A 21,611-nucleotide genomic window follows, 5' to 3' on the forward strand; every position below is an offset into this window, starting at 1 on the left:
GTACTGGGTCAAAAGCCCCCAAATGGCTAGAGGTATCCCATCGTTATGTATTAGGTCTGGCATCTGCAGGCAAGAACTGCTCGAATAAGTACTCTCTAAACGCGCAAAAACATTTCAGTCTGCTCCCCAATCTATATGAGAAAGGAATCGTATGAAAGATTTTTGAATAAACAAGAGGCCCAGAGGGCCTGTATCGCTCACCTGGTTTATTTATTATTATCTATTAAGACCTTTGGGGGTGGGGAAAGACCCCTTGGCTTAATTTTTACATCAGGACTGTGTTCATCTCTTGATCTTACTTGTTTCAAAAATGCAATAAGTCCTTTATAGCAATATAGTCAAACTGATCCCTTTGTCCCGCCCTTGAAGCCCCTCGGGGGATCAGCCCATCATTTGTATAAATTTAAATCCCAGCCATCCAGAGATGTTACCACTGAAATATAAATGTCAAACATTGCTTAGGTCCAGAGAAGAAGTCGTTAATATCTTAAATACATGTATTGCCAAATGGACCCCTTTTGGCCCCGCCCCTCAGGCCCCTGGGGGGTCAGCCCAATCAAATGTTGAATTTGAATCCCAACCACCTTGGGATGTTACTGCTGAAATATCAATGCCATACATTGCTTAGGTCTAGAGAAGAAGTCGTTGATATCAATATTGCCAAATGGATCCCTTTTGGCCCACTTCTCAGGCGCCCTGCGGGTCAGCCCTTTCATTTCTATAAATTTGAATCCCAGCCACCTAGGGATGCTACCACTGAAATATCAATGTCATACATTGCTTAGGTCCAGAGAAGAAGTCGTTTATATCAATATTGCCAAATGGACCCCTTTCGGTCCCGCCCCTCAGGCCCCTGGGGGGTCAGCCCCATCATATGTATAAATTTGAATCCCTCCTACCTAGGGATGCTTCCTACCAAATTTTGTTGAATTCTGATCAGCGGTTCAGAAGAAGAAGTCAATTGTGTTGACGAACGGACGGACGACGGACGCCACGGTATGGCATAAGCTTCGGACCAGGTTAGCTAAAAAGGAGGCAAATAAATTTTGACTGTTCACAACAGGATTTTTAGTGCCGTCAAGTGTAAGATTTAGGTCATTGTGTGCTTTTAGGTGTTTTTTTTTTTTTTACAAATGCATGCAGTTTTGGATTGAACATTTTTTAAGTCGTTTTCGTCCGACAATTGTGTAGTTTGTTTTAACTCCATTAAAGCTGCCGTTCTATCGTAGATATGCAACAGATCAAAAAATCATCCGCAAATAAACGTGCTATATTTCGTCAGCCTAATTTTATATTGGGGCAGGGATGTTCCAGTTATTGGCATTATTATTTACAATTTTGGCTCAATATCGTGGCAAGGGGATACAGGGTAGGCCGTTTACGTACATACATAACCAAACGTCGTCGCTCAACCCACTTTGCATTTCACCCGATTGGGGTCGAAAATAAGGTCACTGTTACTGTAAATAGACTTTCGACTACCTCGCTCTACTGACTTCATCAATGAGCCCTCACAGCCATCATCTTTTGTACGAGTTGACATTACTGGTTTTCCGCTTATGTCCATCCAAGGCTTTACTTTGTCTGCTGACTGCAGTTAGTGTTTTGTAGGCATCTTCATGTACTTACAACCATTATCTGCGAACTCGTGTCAGAGGTCACTGTTACTATAAACTTTTTACAAGCTGGCATGTCAACTGGCAAAATTGAGATCAGTTACTATAAACATATTTTTGAGGTTCTCGTCGTGACTTCATAAGCGATCTGATTTTTCCTGAACTCCATACTCTTACTTAATTAGTCATCATCTTTTGGGCAAATTTGGGTTTCAAGCTCATGGGGTCAAAATTGAGGTCATTGTTAGTATCAATACATTTTCGACATTTGTTTGTCCCGAAACTTCCTACACATTTATTTCAATCTCATGAGATCCAAATTGAAGTCACTCTTTAGAAGATTTTCGTCGCCCTCACTCTATCCAAAACACTAATAATCAAGTCAGACGCGACTAACGACCATCATTTCCGTGTCCCAAATGCTGAAAAGCGACTTTTTTCAGCGACTTTCCGAGTTTTAAAACGGAAGCAGAAGTCCTAATCAAGAAGAAACAGGACGAACTTGTCTGCTTTTAAAGATTAAAAAATACTTCAGAAATGCATGAAATGTCTTATTCTGTCTCAAAAAATGTATTGAATTTATTATCTTTGCCCTGATAACACCCAAAAACGAACGAAACTGTACTTTACTTCTAAAGAATGAAAGAAGGAGATGGGATATGGCGAAAAAACGTCCTCGCCATTCAGACGATTTTCACGAAATTTTGATAGATATAAATAAAAACATTTGCTTGGGAAGTATGAAAAATAAAATAAATATTGTACTACATATGTAGAAATGGGGATATTTTTATATATTGTCCATTATTATAAGCATTTTATTTCATTAAGTGAATGGTGATTTTTCTTTCTTTTCTTTTTTTTTTCTTTTTTTCTTTCGTTTTCCTCAAGAGGTCTCTTACAGATTTGATTATATTCACAATCTTAATTGATGACTGAGGTAATTCCTTTTCATATACATGTATGTACTTATACTTGTAGCTGATAAATATTACATATGTGGCAGAATAATTATGAACTTTCCTTTTTGGGTCATTTTCTTTGAACCTGGATTAAGAGACCACCTGTCATATGTGACCTTTTTTACTGACTCCCTTGGAAGGTCACATATGACAGGTTCGACTGTACATTGTAGTTATGGCACTTCAAACTGTTAAAATTATTATCTGTTAATTGAGATGATAAGGTAAGCTCACCCCGTCCTTTGGACCAGGTGAGCTAATAAATTGCCCTGAAGCCTGGTAACCTATCCAGTTACACATCAATTATGGAGTACCTAGGAAAAGTATGGGAGATATGCCTGGAAATGAATTTATGGGTAGGCGCATGCACTCCTGCGTAAAAACAGGAGTGTAAGAACAATAACAAAACAACTTAGCAAGGTTGATTTTTGTATTTATTATATACCTTGTTTACATTTATCTATGTGTCCAAGAAAGGAATAGCTTTGCCTCAAGAAGTAACAAGGAAAAAATTAAACAAAACAAAAAGAAATAAGCAATTATTCTTCTTTCATTTCAATTGAACATAAATTGGTATGGTTTTATGACTTGATGCAGTCCAATACACATCACAAGGGAATCAAGCCAGTCCTATGTTACCAAAGAACACCATCTAGTCCAGGACGATTAATCATATCAACTCTTCCTAGCAGGTCACATGCCACACATATCACATGCTCGTCTGTGAACTCCATGAATTCCACATCTGAAATGGAAATTTTAATATTTTACAAGGAAGTCATCATTTCTAGTTCATGACCACAACATAATTCAATGTTAATTTCAAGCCATATTCTTTGTGCAATTCCAGTAAATTATGAACTGAAGTGACAGGTAATCCCAGTCTACCTGATGACATTGATCCCAACAGTGTCTAGTGTGTCATGGAGGTATCCAACTAATGGGTGTCAGTTGTGACTGAAGTTTGCATCATATATATACTAACAGTGTTTTCACATATAATGAAGGCAAGCGATTTCAAAACACCACATGTTAACAGTTGTAGTGGGCTTCTATGTATCAAGAAGATCTGTCTTGGACTGAGGGAATGTATGAAAGCCTATGTATGTTACTGTTTTATTGTCATTGTATTCATTGTCACGTGCTGAATGCTTGCTTTATTTTCCACCACCCGTTTATGGGGCCAGTCCTTTATGCATGTAACATGTAATATTTCAGGCATATATCTTGCAGATGTCAATACCGGCCTAAAATCACCAGGTCTGTCCTTATTTCATAAACGAACAACTCTAGTCCAACCGTTTAAAATGTATTAACAAAACGGCCAAACAAGCAAGGAATATCTCTCATGAGTGCCTTGCCAAGATGGTATAGTTATAGACATTATATTCAGTCATCTTACAAGGGACTGGGGGAACAGGCATCATTCTACCATGAGCCAATTACATAATGTTTATCTACAGACATAAAACAAGTACTACTATACCCAGATACAGGTCAGGTATTGAAATTTGGTACTTGGAGACAAAATTCTGTACTCAAGACAGCCTTGTATTTAATACTGTTCATCTCATCCATGTGGTTGAGTCTTGTGTCATGTCACTTTCACAGTAAACAATTGCAACAGTAATCCACAGCCTGTGTGGCTTAGCCTATCAAATCACTTCATTATACTTTTCAAGTAGAATATCTAGCCAAAGGGAATAGCTTTTAACAGCTATTTGAATTTTATAAAACAGTGAAGTCTATTTTTTAATGACAAAGTGAGAGAACCTTATATATATGGTGTAGACTTACCTTGTCGGAGGTCTCAGGCACCTGACCTTTGACTTGGGGGTTCCACATACCATCCCCTACAGGGCCTGGACTGAAGGAGGTTGGCTGAATAGGGAAATGACCCCCATCCATTACCTTGCCAAAAAATGGCATACTACTCATGTTCTGGTTCTGTAGGGATGAGAAAGGGGAAAAAATCATTATTTTCGATTATAGTAAAACAAATATCATACATATTTCACATGTATCTATGCCATGTTGGAATAGTCCAAGGTGATTACCTGTGAACATTTTTATGACTTTTTTCTAAAGCTAATAACTGCAACTTGAATTTCAAATATGCCAACACACATAATGGTTCGACTAGTTCTGAGCTAAGAGGTTTCTTTTACATTATCATCACGGCAACCCATTATAAAGGGAATCATAAAAGGTAATTCGAGAAATTCAGTGACCTAAAAATGAAAGGTATATTATACCGGTAGGGTCTTGTCCATGCCAGATTCTGTCATATCACCCCGAGCTTCCATGAAGTCTGTGTGATTCTGCATGGGGCTAGGTCCAACTCGCTCCTCTACATGGCCAGAAGCCTGTGTGGATGATATATTGCTACGGTTCATCACAGATGAGGAAGTTGGGGGTGTCCCTTGTACTGGAGTCATTCCACTGGTACTTCCATGGTTCCATTGCATACTTAGCTCTGTAAATAGATCAAGTGTTGTTGATTCATTTATCATTATAATGTTATAACAGTCAACATGTTTTAAACCATTTCTTAGGCCTCAAATAATGGCACTACTCCAAAGAGTCTGAAGTCTGTAGTAACAGGAAATAGGGTAGGTATCAACAGCATTCTGCAAGTGGTCTCTCCAGACATGATTTTGATTTATAAAAATTACATTGAAATGAGACTGAACATTGTTACAAGGATACAATTCCCTTTATGCATATATGCAATGAGTATGTAATGCCTAAAACATATTGGAAGAAGTCGTGAAGCACAAAGATGTAGGTATGATATCATCTATGGCTGTTCCTTAGCACATAAAAACCACAGGGATTTGGCACAATTTCCTAACCCACAGTCCATATGATTATATGTATTATAGTATCAAGGGCAGTAACTTCATGGAAGAGAAAGTTGGATGAAGATTTTTAAAATTGTATTTTCTATACATTACTTGTCTGCTCGTCATTGGCATTTCCATGCCCATAATTAAATGTAGCATAAATTTGTGGGTATAATTGTGCCTTTTTTCAAAAACTGACATTTGAAAAAATCGACAGTGCACAATACACCAATACAAGCCTTTTGTTGGCCATGTGAACAGATGGATGCCATGATTTTTTCCATTTGTATCCTCATTTTCCTTTGACAGCTAGATTACGATTGTATACTTAAATGTTGATATTATTCAATACATAAGTGCTTAACTAGCTGTGAAATTTGATATCTAATGATTTAGAAACAATCGTAGGAATATGGGTGAATATTGTTTTTCTATAAATACTAACCAAAACAGATGCCTATGATTTATACAACATTGGATCTCCTTTGCCCAATATGCTCCATTCAGGGGTTCAGGACTAACAGCGATTTAAAGTAAATGTTGACAGACGTAGCCGACATCAACCAGGTGAACAAATGTATTGTTACAGCCCTACACTCCAGTATTGAAATAATTGAAGTATAATGCATATCAGGATTCTAGTCAGTGTAATAGATCTAACCGAATCTTACCTGATGCAAGGTTCCAAAATTTCCCATAATCTGGTCCTCCTCCTGCTGTCACACCTGTCCCTGGTGCTCTTCTCTGGGCACGCTCACCCCCAATGGCACCAACGGGACGTGGTGGTCTCCTTTCCTGGTCACCTTTCATCTGCTCTTGGAGGGGTGGTGTGGCAGCCATGGGTGAGGTTGTACTGGGAGGAGGTCCTATAGGGCCAGGGGAAGGTCCTTCTGTAACATCAACACACATTGACTATAACTTTTGGAGGTGGAGGAAAGCCGGAGTACCCGGAGAAAAAACTACCGGCCTACGGTCAGTACCTGGCAACTGCCCCACGTAGGTTTCGAACTCGGAACCCAGAGGTGGAGGGCTAGTCTTAAAGTGTCGGGACACCTTAACCACTCGGCCACCGCGGCCCCCCTACAAAGTTTACAGGACTACAAAGCTGGTTAAGTGTCTACATCCGACAAGATTATTGTTGCAGTTCATAATATTCAACAAGTGCAATCAATGATTGCGAAACTCACCAACAGCAGTAATCACACTATGCACTCATTTTTTATGTATATATATATATAAGCATGTCATTTTAAGATTGTATATCATATAACATCACTCCTAGACATCTAACGGATGTTTAAACCAAATTAGAATTGAAGAGTGTGAGATGTATACTTTTGGACTTACAAACTTTCCAAAAACTTGGAAGTCTTGGGGTGGGACAGCGACGACTCGTAAACAGTGAGCTAAAAATGACTGTTCATCAAAGAGGCTTACCTTTTGGTATTCCGCCCATACTGGGAGCACTGCTTGGACGTGCCTGTGGTGGCAGTGGTGAGAAGGGACGCTGTGGTGGGTTCTGCGGCCTTGCTCCTGGAACTCCCATCCCAACAGGGGCTGGTGGTGGTGGACCCCCTGGCACAGAGGGTGGACCCCCTGGAGCCTGAGCTTGCCCACTGGCAACAAACTGATGGATAAGGTTGGCAAAGTCCTGTTGAGATATCATATTTGATGGTACGATACCTGGGTTAGGTCCTCCAATTCCACCTGGAAATGAAACAACTCATTTGGTTACACAGATTTACAGCCATATTGTTCTATATATGTTAATATCAGAGTGACAGTGTGTGGGACATGGTAGCACAGCACTGCATCCTGGCACAATATGATACAACCAGTTGAATGCAGTTGATGAAATTGTTAACGGTACACTCAATCTTTTGTTATATTTTTATTTCAATTAAAAATTTTACTTCTTAACTTTCACAGACCATTTTCATAGATCTTTATCAACATCCCATAAAGTATTTATTTTTAGGGTGAGTCAAGTCTCGTGTTTAAATTCTGATCCCCACCAGATAAAGGATCAATGCTAGTTTGGTGAATATCATTTCAGCCATTTTATAGAAGTAAACAAAACTTTTTTTTAATTCATGCTAGCCAAAAGGTGATCACAATAGGTCACTTGAGACACTCAGCTGTCTTTTGAAAACTTCTCAATAGGATATGTGTTGGTTATGTAATATGAATAATTACGATGGAAAGTAAGAAAAGTGACATTACCTGGAGCAGGCTTACCTGGTGCCGCCTGCTGGATGAGCTGTTGTGCCAATGCTTGTTGGTACAGACTCTGTATGTAGCCCAGTGGGAAGGAGGGATTGGGTACATTTGGACCCTGGTGGTTTATCTGGCCTGGTTGGCGGGATGTAAAATTGGGTGCATTGGGATTGAGCGTGCTCTCAATCTTGGGTAAAGTCATGGGTTGGGATGGTGTGGAATACTCGTCCTTCTGACTAGACAAAGATGGTATGGAGCCCATGGACATCTGACTGGGGATCCATCATCATGTGCTGACCTCGTGGAGACAGCCCACCTGAGGTAGATGATCCAGAACGTGGTGACATTGATGGGGACTGGTTTGGCATGTTTCCTCTATATCCAGGTGTTCTAGCAGCTTCCAAGTCAGCAAGATTTTGCGGAAACCCTCCAGCAAACATTGGATTATTGGTGGGATCTGCTAAGTCTTGCTGTGTCAGTGGCTTTGAGCCCGACATCCTGTATCCTGGAGCCTTAGCCTGTAGTGAAGCATCATTCTTCATCATGTCTGGTGTAGGGCTATTAGAATTCACCATGGATGAAACTACTCCTGCCGCAGCAACACTGGCAAAATTCATTCTCTCTGCAACATCATCTTTTTTGTTGCCAAGAACCTGTTCTGCTACATTGCTAAATGCATTGTTGAAGGGAGAGAATCCTGGCATCCCACTGGTATTAGGTTGTAAGACAGGGTGGCCATCAATAGATGACACAGGCAAGCCAGGGTTGGCACCTTGCTGGTTACTTACAATTGGAAGTGGATCTTGTTTCTGGCTTACTGGTCTCTGCAAGACTTTGATGGAGCCAGGTCCTGGTTGTCTCCCCTGTGATGGCTTTCCACCGTTTGAAGACTTTCCATTGTCAGACTTCACCACAAATGTTGAAGCACTTGTTGACACCTTTGCCGCAGAAGTGGATGCCAAACTGTATGTGACTGTGGTGTTGGTGGAGGTTTGAGAGGGACTACCGAAACTACCACCTTTCTTGTTCTCATTAGGGAAGAGTTGTCGCATGGCCATCTTGTCTGAACCACTGCCTACAGGAGAGGGAAATGCTGCACCTGCAGGGGACTGTTTTGTCTGGTTGCGTCTAGGAGAGCTGACATTGTTCTGTTGTGGGGTGTTACCCCACACAATACCGCCACCAGATGGAGGGTTAGCCATCGAGACTCCCGAAAGTCGAAGAACACCATTACTGACTCCTGTCACTCCAGCTGAGCTAACACTCCCAGACTGACTCCTCATTGGTATCCAGTTACCAATGGACTTCTGGCCAAGGCCCTGCGAGGCAGGATTGATGATGTTGTTACTGATGGTTCCAAGGGCAGTAGTGGCTGGATCTACAGAGAAGTAGATGGACTGATCCTTGGAGGATGAAGAGGACTTTATCTTCAATTTGGGGATGATCTCTTGCAAGTCCTTGTCAGGATCAGATACCAGGGCAGAAATCAAAGTGTGTGCTTGACGAGTGGCATCAGCAGAACCCCTGGAAATGACAAGGATACGTTACAAAGGAATATATAAAAAAAAAAGTAGATTTCTTTAAACTATGTCATGAAGTCCTTCTGGAAAAAACTTACACAGATAATATCAAAATTTCATTGTAGCTATAAATGTGACCAAATATTCTTTAGTCATATGGCTTTATGTTCAATGGCAGTTATTGTCACATTTACACAATCTATTGACTTGTTGAAATATTACAAGTGTATCACAAACTAACTTTGCAATTGTTAATATGTCAAGCGACAATGACATATTTTTATGAAAAAAACTGAACTTGATGAAAATTCAAATAGGTTAAGGGAGGGACCTACTTTCAAAGATGTTTCAAAAATGCTTAAAAAAACCCTGTTTTTAAAGATGTATTACACTATAAATTATCCCTTCCAAAAATTTTGTTATTTTGTAAAGGTATGGTCTCAATTAGTGGTGGGCCGATAATCGATTATAATCGAAAATTAATTGATTAGAAACATTTATAGCAACACCAATCTAAAAATCCCAAAATCGGTTAGTGACACTTGTTTGACTGGTTGTAGAAGCACTAAAGCATCTGACTGACCCATGCGCACTATACAAAATGGCAGATGAGTTTGTTTGTTTGTTCAATTAACCAGGCATCAGCTTGCCAAGGTTTGGTGTTTATGTTTATGTTGATGTTTAAATACCAATCAAACACAGACTTTTATTATCTAATTCCGGGATCAAAGCAATGATCTGTCTGGTTAATATTAAGTAATCTTCCTCAAATAAAAGCAGCAGACTGATTTTTTTATCAGTTGTTTTGCTCCTGAATTTAACAAACAATAAAACAAAGATGTTTACTAAATATTATTTGCATAACTAAGACATATTTTAGAGAAAATTTGATTTAAAAAATCTTGTTATGATCGATAATTGATCGGACAAGGCCATCCGATTATCACGATTAATCTCATGAAAATCTCATCCTATTCCTATCAATACCCTCAATCTAACAAAATTTCTAAAAGACATAATATTGCAAAAATGTTGCCTTTTGAGGATTTGTAGATAAGATGTCACACAAAAAATGAAAATATACATTATAATCATATTTATTGAATTTCAAAATATTGCCTGCAAAATGTATAGCAAATTGTTTATGGAAGGCAGTGTATATATATATGAGCTGTAACATACTTGATGGTAATAACACGTTCTCCTGAGCCTCTTTGCTTTTCCACCTCTATATGGGCTCCAGACACCTCTCTTATGGCATTGATGTTACACCCTGCTCGTCCAATCACTCGACTGATGGCTGCTGATGGCACTTGCACTTTCTTCGATCTGGAAAATGGTACAAATTAATTGTAAATATATATATTTTTTCAAAAAAGTATATATTCTTTCACTACAAACAGCTGTTCTGTCCTTTTCTGATACTGGTAGCTACTTGTTGTATATCATAGTTATACTAAGTATACGGACAGGAAAGCATTTGGGACAAATGAAGTTGGTCGCATCAGTCAGGCCGTTATAGAATACAGATGATCTGAAGATGTTTGTATGTATTACCTGTCTCTGCCTGTTGGACCTTTAACATCAGGAGCTGTTGATGATTTCCTGCAAATTAAATCACAGCCTTATGAATATGCAAAGTAAAACCTAATTAAGCTCCTTGTTAACAACTAAAAATATATATCCTGACTGAATATATGATTATCAATGTTTTGTGAAGTTCATCTACACTTAACTTTTGCTGTATTTTGTTTTGGAGTGGAAATGGGGTGTAAGATAAATCACTGCAAAATCACAAATAAAGTTCTTTAGCACAAGTACACAATATAGGAAATAAATCACTCCAAATGGAGTTTCTACCCCGATAAGCTAAAAATGAAGCAGACTTACTTTCTTGTGACCTCCTTCCAGCCTTCCTCCTTCTTTTGTCCTTTCTTTGGACTATTGACAAGGGGTGACGTTTTTAGAGCAAGATTGGAGGGAGTTGTGGAAACTTCAACATTGCCCTTGTCTGCCATCGGATGAGAATGGTGATGTTTCTTGTTCTCTACATCAGACCTGCCATGAAATACACACATAAGGTGGATTCTTAAGGCAACATTATCAACAGTGAACTATATGTGAAGAATTTTAATTGAAAATAAGATTTTTCTGGCAATTAGAACTTCAATTAAGACAATCTGACAAAGATACTGCTGGGAAGTCTGTCACTTTAAACTATTTATTGATTGATTGATCTATTAGTTTGATCTACCAATTAATTATTAGATTCTGAAGAGATCTATTTTTGTATCAGAAAACCATCATATCTGTACTAACCCAGACGATTTCACTTTTCCTCCGGTTTTTTTCATTCTTTCCAACTCTCTATCGCTGATCTTCATATTCTCAGGTAATGTACCAAAGTCATCCAAATCACCAATTCCTGAACAATAAGGAGAACAGATGTTAAGAAACACTTAACAATGATATTTAAAGACAGAATTCAATACACGCATACTACTGTTTTATTCAGTCAATACCCAGTCGTAAACACAAAAGTCTCATGATCTCATCCTTCTAGTTTTAATAGAAAATGTCTAGATTCTAATGTTGAGCTTCAAAGACTTTTCTCGTTAAACCCCTGTATAACTGAAGAGTGAACAGCTATAGCTTACCAATAGCTGATCATACAGACTTTTAATACCTATGTTTGTATTCTTTAGAACCCGATTTTGTTCCCTATTTTAAATACCTGTGCTTGCATTCTTCAGAACCTGATCTCGTTCCCCCTTTTTCTTGCGTGTGGCCGTACTATTCCTATTGTTGGTCCGTCCTGGACTTGGCCGCACCGTTATGGTGGTGGTAGTTGTAGTGATGTCTCCACTAGACATTGTAGGGATTGGCATATTCTCCACATCTGGGTATCGCTCTCGTTTTTCACGATTCCGTTTATTTTTCTTGGACTCGGTGGTGTTCACCTTGCCACTTTCAACCTTGTTGTTTGTGTTAGTAGTTGGCTTCATGCGGTTCACTTTGCTGAATTTTGGCTCAATGTTAGTTGTTGGCAACGCTATTCCTACAGACAAAAATAATCGGATATAAAAAAAATATATACAGCTCAACTCAACACCTGATTCATGACAAAATATAGATGTAATCAAGGCCCACAACCTGTATATGGAAAATGCAGGAGTTCCACTCTCAATAAATGAAATAGATCATTCTCTTAACCTGAGTATTAGAAAGTCAAAAACTGGGTCAATCAAGCATATGCCCCAAGCTAAACATTTATTATAGATCCATCAACCATGTAATGTTTAGTTAATTTCACATAATCAATTACTCTTAAACTGATCTTAACCTCCACCTTCAAGGTTGTAGGTGAAGTTATTAACTTTCAATGTGCAGAATGGATTTAATTATTAAGGTGTTTCGGATATCAACATGTATAAATGTAGGAAACCTTGTTGTGAGTACTGACCAATAGTGGACACAATGGTGGCTGTAGGTGGTTCCATGACTATTTCCTCCACCTCGTTACTATCCTCTGACCCAGGGTTATCCTCCACACTGTTACATTCTGGCTCAGGGGACGAGTTCTTACTGTCGTCTACACCGCAGTTCACCAGACAATCATCCTCACTACATTACAAAAAAAAATCAATTGTTAAAAGCATTTCATCAGCAGGTAGAACATACCACCTTACACATATAAAAGCAAATATGTTATATCACTATCATTACTTTGTTTTTACCATGAATTATGCATATAACACTCATGTACTCCTGTCACTAGGTTTTGGTCTTTAAGAGATACATGTTTATTTTACATTCTCCTACTCCAATTTACAAAATTAAGGAAAGTTCCCCTGTTTTTAGGTAACCATGTCTTCTGCTCACAGAGCTCTCCATGAGGATGTAACAGAAACTCCTAACGTTATGTCCTTAGCCCCAAAAGGTAATTGAGAAAATTTACATTCACTCTCCTTTCGGTAGTTCAAATGTTTGACTGAACAGATTTTCATTTTGGAAAAAGATTTACTCACGTTTCTTTTTCCTTCTCCTGTTGTTTCTCACGCTTCTTAGCCTTTTTGCGCTCACGTTTCTTGGCAGCAGCAGCCTTTCGGTTCTCCTCATGCTGGCGTTCTTTGTCCAGTTCCTCCAAGAGAATAGTCGCATTCTTGTTTGCCTCAGCCGCCTGGCGGTCTTTAGCACTTACAATTATCTCTTTACACTGCTGGCACTTCTTCTGTAACTCCTAGGAAGGCATAAGGCACACCATTACAGTCACGGATCAATATACCAATGATAAAAAGGATACATAGCAATTCAAAAGGTAGAACTCATTAGGTTGGACATTTCTGAAGAGAAAGTATGTTTAACTACATTTACCTTATCCCCAACAGTTGAAATGTATCGTGCAAGCTCCTGATCAGAGGGGAACTGATTTACATGTTTCACCATCCACTTAACCACCTTGATGTGCCCCTTACGGAATGATGCCATCAGGCAGGTGACCTTACGATTGTCTTGGCTATCAATATCGGCTTTGGCTGATACCAGTAACTGGACAACATCCAAATGTCCCCCTGCAACAAAAGAAATAGGCTCCTAATAAAACAAGTAGTTCATGATTTGATGTATAATTTTGTTAAAAAGCTCAAATGTGCCTGTAAGATATGAAGGCTAGTGACTGTGACACAAGTATGTATAGTGGTATATTTTCAATTTATAACTGACCAAAACACAAGAAATAGCGACCCAGTATAATTTTATATGGTACTTACCATTACATGCCAGCCAGAGAGGAGAATTGCCTTTCTTGTTTTTGACATCCACAGCAGCACCTCTACAATGACACAACATTCAAGGATTTAATGATCTTTGCTGCTTATAATTATAATATCCTGGTTTCCTATTGCATTGAAATCTAAACAATATACTTCAATCAAACATTGTTCTGATAAATGCATTGAAAGACAATATTGACACCCCGATTTCGGGCCATCATACACCCTGACATGAACTGTGCTTCTTAATCAAGTTTAAATTGTTCTTAGGGAATTACCTGAGGAGAAGCAGCTCCACAAAACGATAGTGGCCCTTGTCGGCAGCTATGGTGAGAGCAGTGTCCCGTGAGGATGGCACAGGTGGGGCATTCACATCGGCTCCCTTGTCAAGGAGAACTCGTCCCACCTCAACATAGCCTCCTGATGCAGCCTCCATTAATGGAGTCAGACCAGTCTGTGGAAAGTAGGCGAATAGAGATCAATGTGAATCATAATATTTATTTCAATTTCTTCAAAATAAACCTAATATCAAATATAAGACCAAGAGGCCAATTTGCCCTAAAGGTCACATGAATCTTAAGCATGTAACTATTTTAGATGTATTAGTCCTGCAGGTAGGGCGTAAGAATTGTACCTGCTGCCCCCATTGCATGATCGTAAGAGGCGACTACATTTGGGATCTTATCTTTTCTCTCCTTTCTTAACAACTTTCTTCTTCCTAATGTCTCCCTTGACACTGCCTCACTTTTGGCCTTTAGTTGAGCGTTCGCCCCTGTGAGGAAGGCTTTGGGTTCTGTCCCCTGGCCGAGACATACCAGAGTCTTTAAAAATGGTAGTTGCTGCTTCTGCTTAGCGCTCAGCATACAAGGAGTAGGACGACTGGTTCGCCCGTTGTCAGTATAATGTGACCGGGTGGGGTGTGCTGCTAGGTGTCTTCGGCAGTATGCTTCAGTGAGGTAGCACTATAAATCGGCAAAAGTTCCGGCCTATCACAAGGAGACTTAACACGAACATACCGCAGCCTCCCAAAACATGCATACGCACTCACCACACGCATGCATGTTGCACGCACGGGAGGCCGTCCTTAAATGACCTTAGATGTTAATAGGACGTTAAACAAAATAAACCAAACCAAAGTATAAATAATGGTAGTCTCTGATAACATGTCATTGAGTTGGCCCTGACCAAATGCTCATCAATTTCCAATGGAAGTGAAACAAATTATTCTAAAAAATGTGAGTTTCCTATGTCCCTCCTTTGATAAAGCAACTTAAGAATCTTCCATCCATGAAGAGTTTTAGATTCTCTTGAGGAGAAGATTTTTGAAGTATCAAGTCAATTTGACCCCTTTTGCCCCTGCCCCTTTAATTTTTTCAGAAGGTCACTGATCTTAATAATAAATTAGTAAAAAAGAATTTTTTTGTATTATTACTCTGCCCTTGTTTCAGATGACAATAATTCCTATGAAAATGTGCAACATTTATACAATTATATCAGTTAATACATAATTAAGCAAACCTTGGCACGATGTTCAATGTTGGCTTTACGGTCCACTAAGAGACTAACAACTTCATGACGACCTTGGAAGCAGGCTAGCGTTAGTGCAGTGTTCCTGTTGGTCTCAATCTAAAAAAAAAGCATCATTTCATTACAAATATTTCTCCAAAAATAAGCTTAATGGACTTTGCAAAGTCGAAAGAGTATTTTCGAAAAATTCTGAATTTTCAAAATTGAGATTTATTAGACAGTGACATAACTTTCATGAATTTCATTGGTAAGATTTTTCAGATAGTGTAAGTTTAAAGTAAGAATTTTTTTTTATAGTGACGTAGGTTTATAAGTTTAATTTTTCAGATAGTGACATAAATTTAAGATTTTTCAGATAGTGACAGGAGATTCTTCATATAGTGACATTTACCTGGGCATTTATATCACTTCCCATGTCTAGCAATAATTTCACAGCTGGTGTATGGCCATTCATAGCTGCTAGCATCAATGGAGATATTCCTAGCTTACTTCCCGTCCTAAAAACAAGAAGCAAATCCTCAATAAAATCGTCCAATGAAGCACAAACTCAAATGTTAATTATTACAGACTGATAAGTTAGGATCATAATTAAAGCTGGATTGGATGGCATAAACCTTAAAATGAACCAGTCGTTATATTGAATCAAGACCTCTTTCCATTAACCAATACACCACTTATGACACTGAAATACTTTCATATGCAGCTTGTTTACAGCTTTTAGTATAATTTTTCGAAATCACAGTACATTCATCTGAATCGGGTTATTAATTGTCACTTTCATAGACTAAGCAAAGTCAAGTATCCTGATTTACTTACCTGGAGTTAATTTCTGCTCCGTGAGATAACAGTAACTTGATAATGTTAACGTATCCACCAGAAGCAGCCAGACTCAGTGGGGTGTAGTCAGACACATTTCTGTGTTCTTTGTTGGCACCTCGCCCCAACAGCAGCTCAACAACCTGGAGAAATAGATACAGTTAAGTAACCGATTGTAATGTTATACAGTACTCTATTAAAATATTTTAGTATTGCACAAGATAATTGACACAATATTATGACTGAATTGATGAAGTATTGTGAATATTTGTGACAAAAATGTATAGGAATGCAGTAAAGCAGGAATTGAAACATTTGCATTAATTAATTTTGTTAACCTTTTTGATTAAGTCACCAGACCTTGTACTTGTCCTTACCTCATATCGCCCCCCTGAGCATGCCAAGGAGAGTGGGGTGTCTTTGGTCCGCTCTGACTGAGCCTCCATGTCAGCTCCATGATCTAGGAGGATCTCTACCACATCAACATGACCTGCTGTGGCAGCCAGGATCAGAGGTGTGAAGCCTGTAACACACACAATCTGGGTAACAGTCTACTAAACAGCAAGGATTTATACCTAATAGCTGGTGTATTGTAGGTTTCAAAACATTACAGTGTACCATGTAATACAATTACAAGGAAAGAGTTCCATTATAAAAAGTCATTTTAATGTGATTGTAAATGATATTAAACATGAAACATTCTCTTCAACTAACATCAATATTTCTTCCTATATCCTACATCAAAACTGCAGGGTTCATTATGAAAACTTACCTTTCTTATCCCGGTGTTCAATATCGGCACCCTTGGACAGGAGAAGGTTGACTAGCTCAGAGTGACCACCATGACAGGCAAGAGTCAATGCAGTATCATGATTACTTTCAGTTTGTGCGTCAAGGTCGATGGGAGCGCACAGTGGAGAAATGCTCTGTGGGGAAGCAGGAGAGGGATTGGGGGTTAGTGGTGTGGAGGGTGGAGGGGTGATGTTTTCCACATTTCCAGTGTTAGGTGACAAGACGGTTCCAGGTTGTAACACAGTCTGGGTATTGTACAGGTTCCTCTGCTTACGAGCATTTTTTGGCACGGAGACAGCTGGAGGTGCTGGCTGAGGCGGTTTGATCTGTTGCTGGAGCTGTTGCTGCAGCAATTGGGCCTGCTGCTGTTGTTGAAGCAGCTGTTGTTGCTGCTGCTGGGTGAGATACTGCTGTTGTGTTAATGCAGCTGCCGTTGCTACAGACGGGGGCACCACCTGTGTCTGCTGAGCCTGCCCTACCGGTGGTGCCCCCTGGGGCTGGGAAGGAGGAAGAAGCTGAACCCCTGTCTGAGGCAGGGCAGGCTGTTGAAGGAATTGTTGCTGAGCAAGGGGCTGTGGAGCCAAAGGCTGGCCAGGCAGAGTTTGTCGACTAAGCATTTGCAGCAGTTGTTCTTGCTGCTCTGGTGTCAGCTGAAGCTGAGGGAACTGGATTGTCTGGGTATGTTGTTGCTGAACCTGGGGCTCTGTCAACTGTTGTTGTTGGCGTACTGCCTGGATGTTCTGGATCTGCTGACGATATAATGCCAGTGTGGAAGTACCATTACCTGCAGTCTGTTGCAAACCTGGAGCAGCTGGCTGTTGTAAACCTAAATGGATGAACGAAAAACCATCAATGGAAGTAAGCATCATTTCTCTTATACAAAGTATTTTTATTATGTTTTTTCATATATTAAAGACGATTTATCCTCATTTGGTGCAGAAATACTATTCAGCAATTTTTAATATTATTGGTTACTACGATTTTTCCCAAAAACTAACACTACCTACCCTGATCAATGTTGGCGACCCCGTTGACTTGGGATGTGGATGTGGCAGTGGTTGTAGTAGTGGTAGCAGTAGTCGTGTTAGACACCTTCATAGCCCCACTGCCACGTGTCCCTGCCTTGTTACCATTGCGCTTGACTGGTACATTACCATTGTTTCTGGCCCAAGCCTCCTTGTTGCCTTCCATGACAACCTCAGTACCAGGCTGCACTGTTTGACTAGAGGTCACAGGTAACAGACCATCATATGGGATATTAGGGAATACAATCTGTCCTACTGTGGACCCATCAGGAGCAAACAGACTAGTAACTTGCTTATCTAGGTCATTGGACCCTTGTGAGGATTCAACAATATCCTGATTATCTTGGTCTTCACTAGACTGACCGTCTCCTGGAGATTCCTTGCGTTTGACCTGGACCTCAAGAGTGCGCTGAAGGACCTTGGCCCCTTGTTGTAGAACCTGTTGTAAATGTTGTTGCTGTTGTTGCTGCTCCCTTTGGTGTTGAGCACTGATCAGCAGCTGGGCCTGTGCTTTTTCCTGTAGTTCTCTCTCAACCTTTTGTAACTCCTGTAAAATTTGTTGTTTACGCAAGATTTGTTCCTCCTTCGTGGATGTATTGTCTAATTCTTTGTCCATTACATTGTTAATGATGGCCTCCAAACGCTCTCTTGCTTTCACATCCAGAGTTTCCTCGGGTATCAAATCAGGCAAACTTCCGATTTCCCCATACTGGTATTGGGCATTATTTGAGGTAATGTCAGAAGGTGGCAAGGGAACATTGGACTTGTTCGTTTTAACAACTGTCTCACCATTTCCATTATGTGGTCTCTTGCCAATATTTTTCTGTACATTTTTCCAAACTTCTTGTGTTCTGACTGGAATATTGATATCTTTCTCTCCTTGTTTCTTTGTTGTTGCTGCTGTAAATAAAGATACATGTATTGAGAATGTGATCAACAGTATTTGATAGTTCTAGGTAAATACCTCCACATTTTATATAGTCATTACTGTTGAATGTCTTCAAATAATAAAATATTACATTTAAGGACATCTAAAATAAACTCAATTTGTATTGTTACAATACATATATATGCATGAAAATTTGAGCCACTGGTCAATGGCTGAGGATAGAACTTTACAAACATTTTGTTGCAACATAGGAAAACCTACCTGGTTGTATGTTAGGTGTAAAATTGGTGGATGGTGTGGAATCTGGATCACTGGGTGGGACAATGTTTGCCAGACCATGAACAGGAACACGGGCCTGTCAATACAATATTACATAACTTATTTATATCTTCACTAAAAAATCAACTTGATTTTGCTAGAAACAGCATTAATTACATATCACAAGCAAACAGATTTTTTATTTTTATTAACACCGACCTTGACCTTTGACCTTCAGACCTGAAAAGCAATCCAAAGCAAGCACTTGTGGTAAGGAAGATCTGCATGAAGTTCGAGTTTGATATGCCCATGAAAACTTAGTTATCACACGGAAACCTCTGTGCGGACGCCGCCAACGCCATTATAGAGATACCTATATATATGACATAAAAAGTGAGCAGGGGCTCACATAGATATACTTTCACCTCCATAAGCTATGACCAATGACCACCAAATCTTATCAGGTGTAGCATTGACTGTGTAGTTCTATGTTCACAAGATATTGTTTACACAAAATTTTACTTTAAAAATATAGTTCAACTTCATCATATATGAACTGTAAGAAACTGCAAAATGAGCTTTGAAAGGAAACATAATGAAAGTGAGAGGTTATGATGTCACAACTCATAGGTGATTGCAATATGGCAGGTGTAAACGCCTCCATAAAAATGGTAAAGTGTGACCTTGGACCTTAAACCTTGGCCGATGTCCAGCAAATCTAATTAGGTGTAGACCTTGATGGGGTGATGCCATGGTGTGAATAAGAACTTAATCAGGGGTTCATGAGATATTGTGTATACAAGGTTGTCATAGATGGACACACACATGAATATTACTATACCCCAAACCCCTCTTACTAAAGTGGGAGTACAACAAAGGACAATTTCCCTGGCAATATCATATATGTACAGCTTCACACATTGGTTGCACACCATATCATATCAGGCAATTAACCTTAATAAAATATTTTTTATATAAAGCAAGAAAAAAGTTGTAGGAAACTTGTATAACTGTCAACACTAGAGTATAGTGAACTGTTCCCTAATATTTAAACACAAATTACCTCCGACAGGTGTGGGTCAGTAAGCTGGGCAATGTCGGGTGGGGAATTCATCAGTACCCTGTTTGGGTACTCCAACAGTAGCTTTACCACCTGTGTATGGCCTCCCTTAGCAGCTTCAATGATCATAGTAGACCCATCCTGTAGCACAAAAATATGGTATAACGGTTATGAAGACAACATATTCTCATGTTATCAGAAGATCACCCCTACCCCTCCCCCAAATATATCAAACCAACGCTACATCGCCTGTGTCTTAGATTTCCATAGTTGTTTTTGTTTATGCTTGGTTTCTGCTCTCAGTATCGATTATGGGTTTAAACAATTAACAAGTGCCAAACAAATATGATAACTGCACATATTTACAAAATGGTTCTTTCGAAGTATTAAATTATTTCTGTGGATTCTTTCAAATTATTGAATGAATTAAAATATTAAATCAACTGAAAATGTGTAGGTGAGCTGACCTTGAGTTTGTGTGCAGGGTCACCGCCATGGGCCAGCATGAGCTCAACTACAGCCAGATGACCACCCGCACATGCCAGAGAAAGTACTGTGTGGTCATTGGTGGAAGTTTGTCTGTTCACATCCGCACCTAAAATCATATTTTACATGTCAATTTTCTGAAATGAGGCAAATTACAATTTCTAATAATCATCAACTATGGAAGTAAGGTTGATGCTGTTTTTCATTTCCCATTAAAGGGTATGTATAACATACCTTTACTGATCAGGAACTGTACTGTACAGAGGTGACCTGCCCTAGCTGCCTTCATCAGAGGTGTCCTACCTCCCTCAGACTCGTGTTCCTGGAAAACAATACATTAGCAAACTTAGATATCAATCAAATTTTGATAAGAAATCAGTCTTCTTCTATTACCTTTTCAACAAAATTTGTTCACATTTTCTTTAGCAATATGGTAGAGATACATATATACTAAGTATTAATTAAATAATACAGACAGTTTTGCCTTCTTTAATAATTATTTCATAGTGAAATATGCAATGACAAAAATACAGACAGACATTCTTTATTTCCTCTAAACAGAGATCTACGGCATGATATATATTGAACCATATACCGAATTCAAGAAAAAATATCTGTCAATCGATTGAGACCATTCGCATCGACATATCTTGAACGGACAATCACTATATTTTCCCCAAAATTGGGTTGTTTTACTAGGCTGATGGGAGTAACTAACCGTGATATATTGGGTGTATTGACAGATGAGGCGAGTATCTGTGGTTAAGTATTACTGTTTTCTTCAAATTAATGTTACAAATATTTAGAAATTGACAATAAGGTATA

The 21,611-nt window shown here is 39.1% G+C and overlaps 1 protein-coding gene across 1 annotated transcript in view; it reads right to left on the reverse strand.

Annotated features, from left to right (window-relative positions):
- Positions 1-2,994: 2,994 nt before the first annotated feature.
- LOC117329130 (ankyrin repeat domain-containing protein 17-like) overlaps positions 2,995-21,611 on the reverse strand; it is a 34,500-nt gene continuing 15,883 nt past the window's right edge. Inside the window, 27 exon segments of the mRNA XM_033886876.1 lie at positions 2,995-3,323; positions 4,376-4,525; positions 4,834-5,054; positions 6,096-6,314; positions 6,862-7,131; positions 7,648-7,900; positions 7,902-9,165; positions 10,344-10,490; positions 10,719-10,766; positions 11,052-11,219; positions 11,481-11,586; positions 11,896-12,219; positions 12,625-12,785; positions 13,190-13,401; positions 13,536-13,732; positions 13,931-13,992; positions 14,212-14,387; positions 15,452-15,559; positions 15,852-15,957; positions 16,277-16,419; positions 16,654-16,799; positions 17,049-17,894; positions 18,076-18,993; positions 19,244-19,337; positions 20,304-20,441; positions 20,768-20,895; positions 21,021-21,108. Coding sequence (XP_033742767.1) covers positions 3,288-3,323; positions 4,376-4,525; positions 4,834-5,054; positions 6,096-6,314; positions 6,862-7,131; positions 7,648-7,900; positions 7,902-9,165; positions 10,344-10,490; positions 10,719-10,766; positions 11,052-11,219; positions 11,481-11,586; positions 11,896-12,219; positions 12,625-12,785; positions 13,190-13,401; positions 13,536-13,732; positions 13,931-13,992; positions 14,212-14,387; positions 15,452-15,559; positions 15,852-15,957; positions 16,277-16,419; positions 16,654-16,799; positions 17,049-17,894; positions 18,076-18,993; positions 19,244-19,337; positions 20,304-20,441; positions 20,768-20,895; positions 21,021-21,108 — 6,729 coding nt within the window. The 3' untranslated portion in view covers positions 2,995-3,287.

This window comes from Pecten maximus, chromosome 1 (assembly GCF_902652985.1).
Source record: "Pecten maximus chromosome 1, xPecMax1.1, whole genome shotgun sequence".
Classification (NCBI taxonomy): Eukaryota; Metazoa; Mollusca; class Bivalvia; order Pectinida; family Pectinidae; genus Pecten; species Pecten maximus.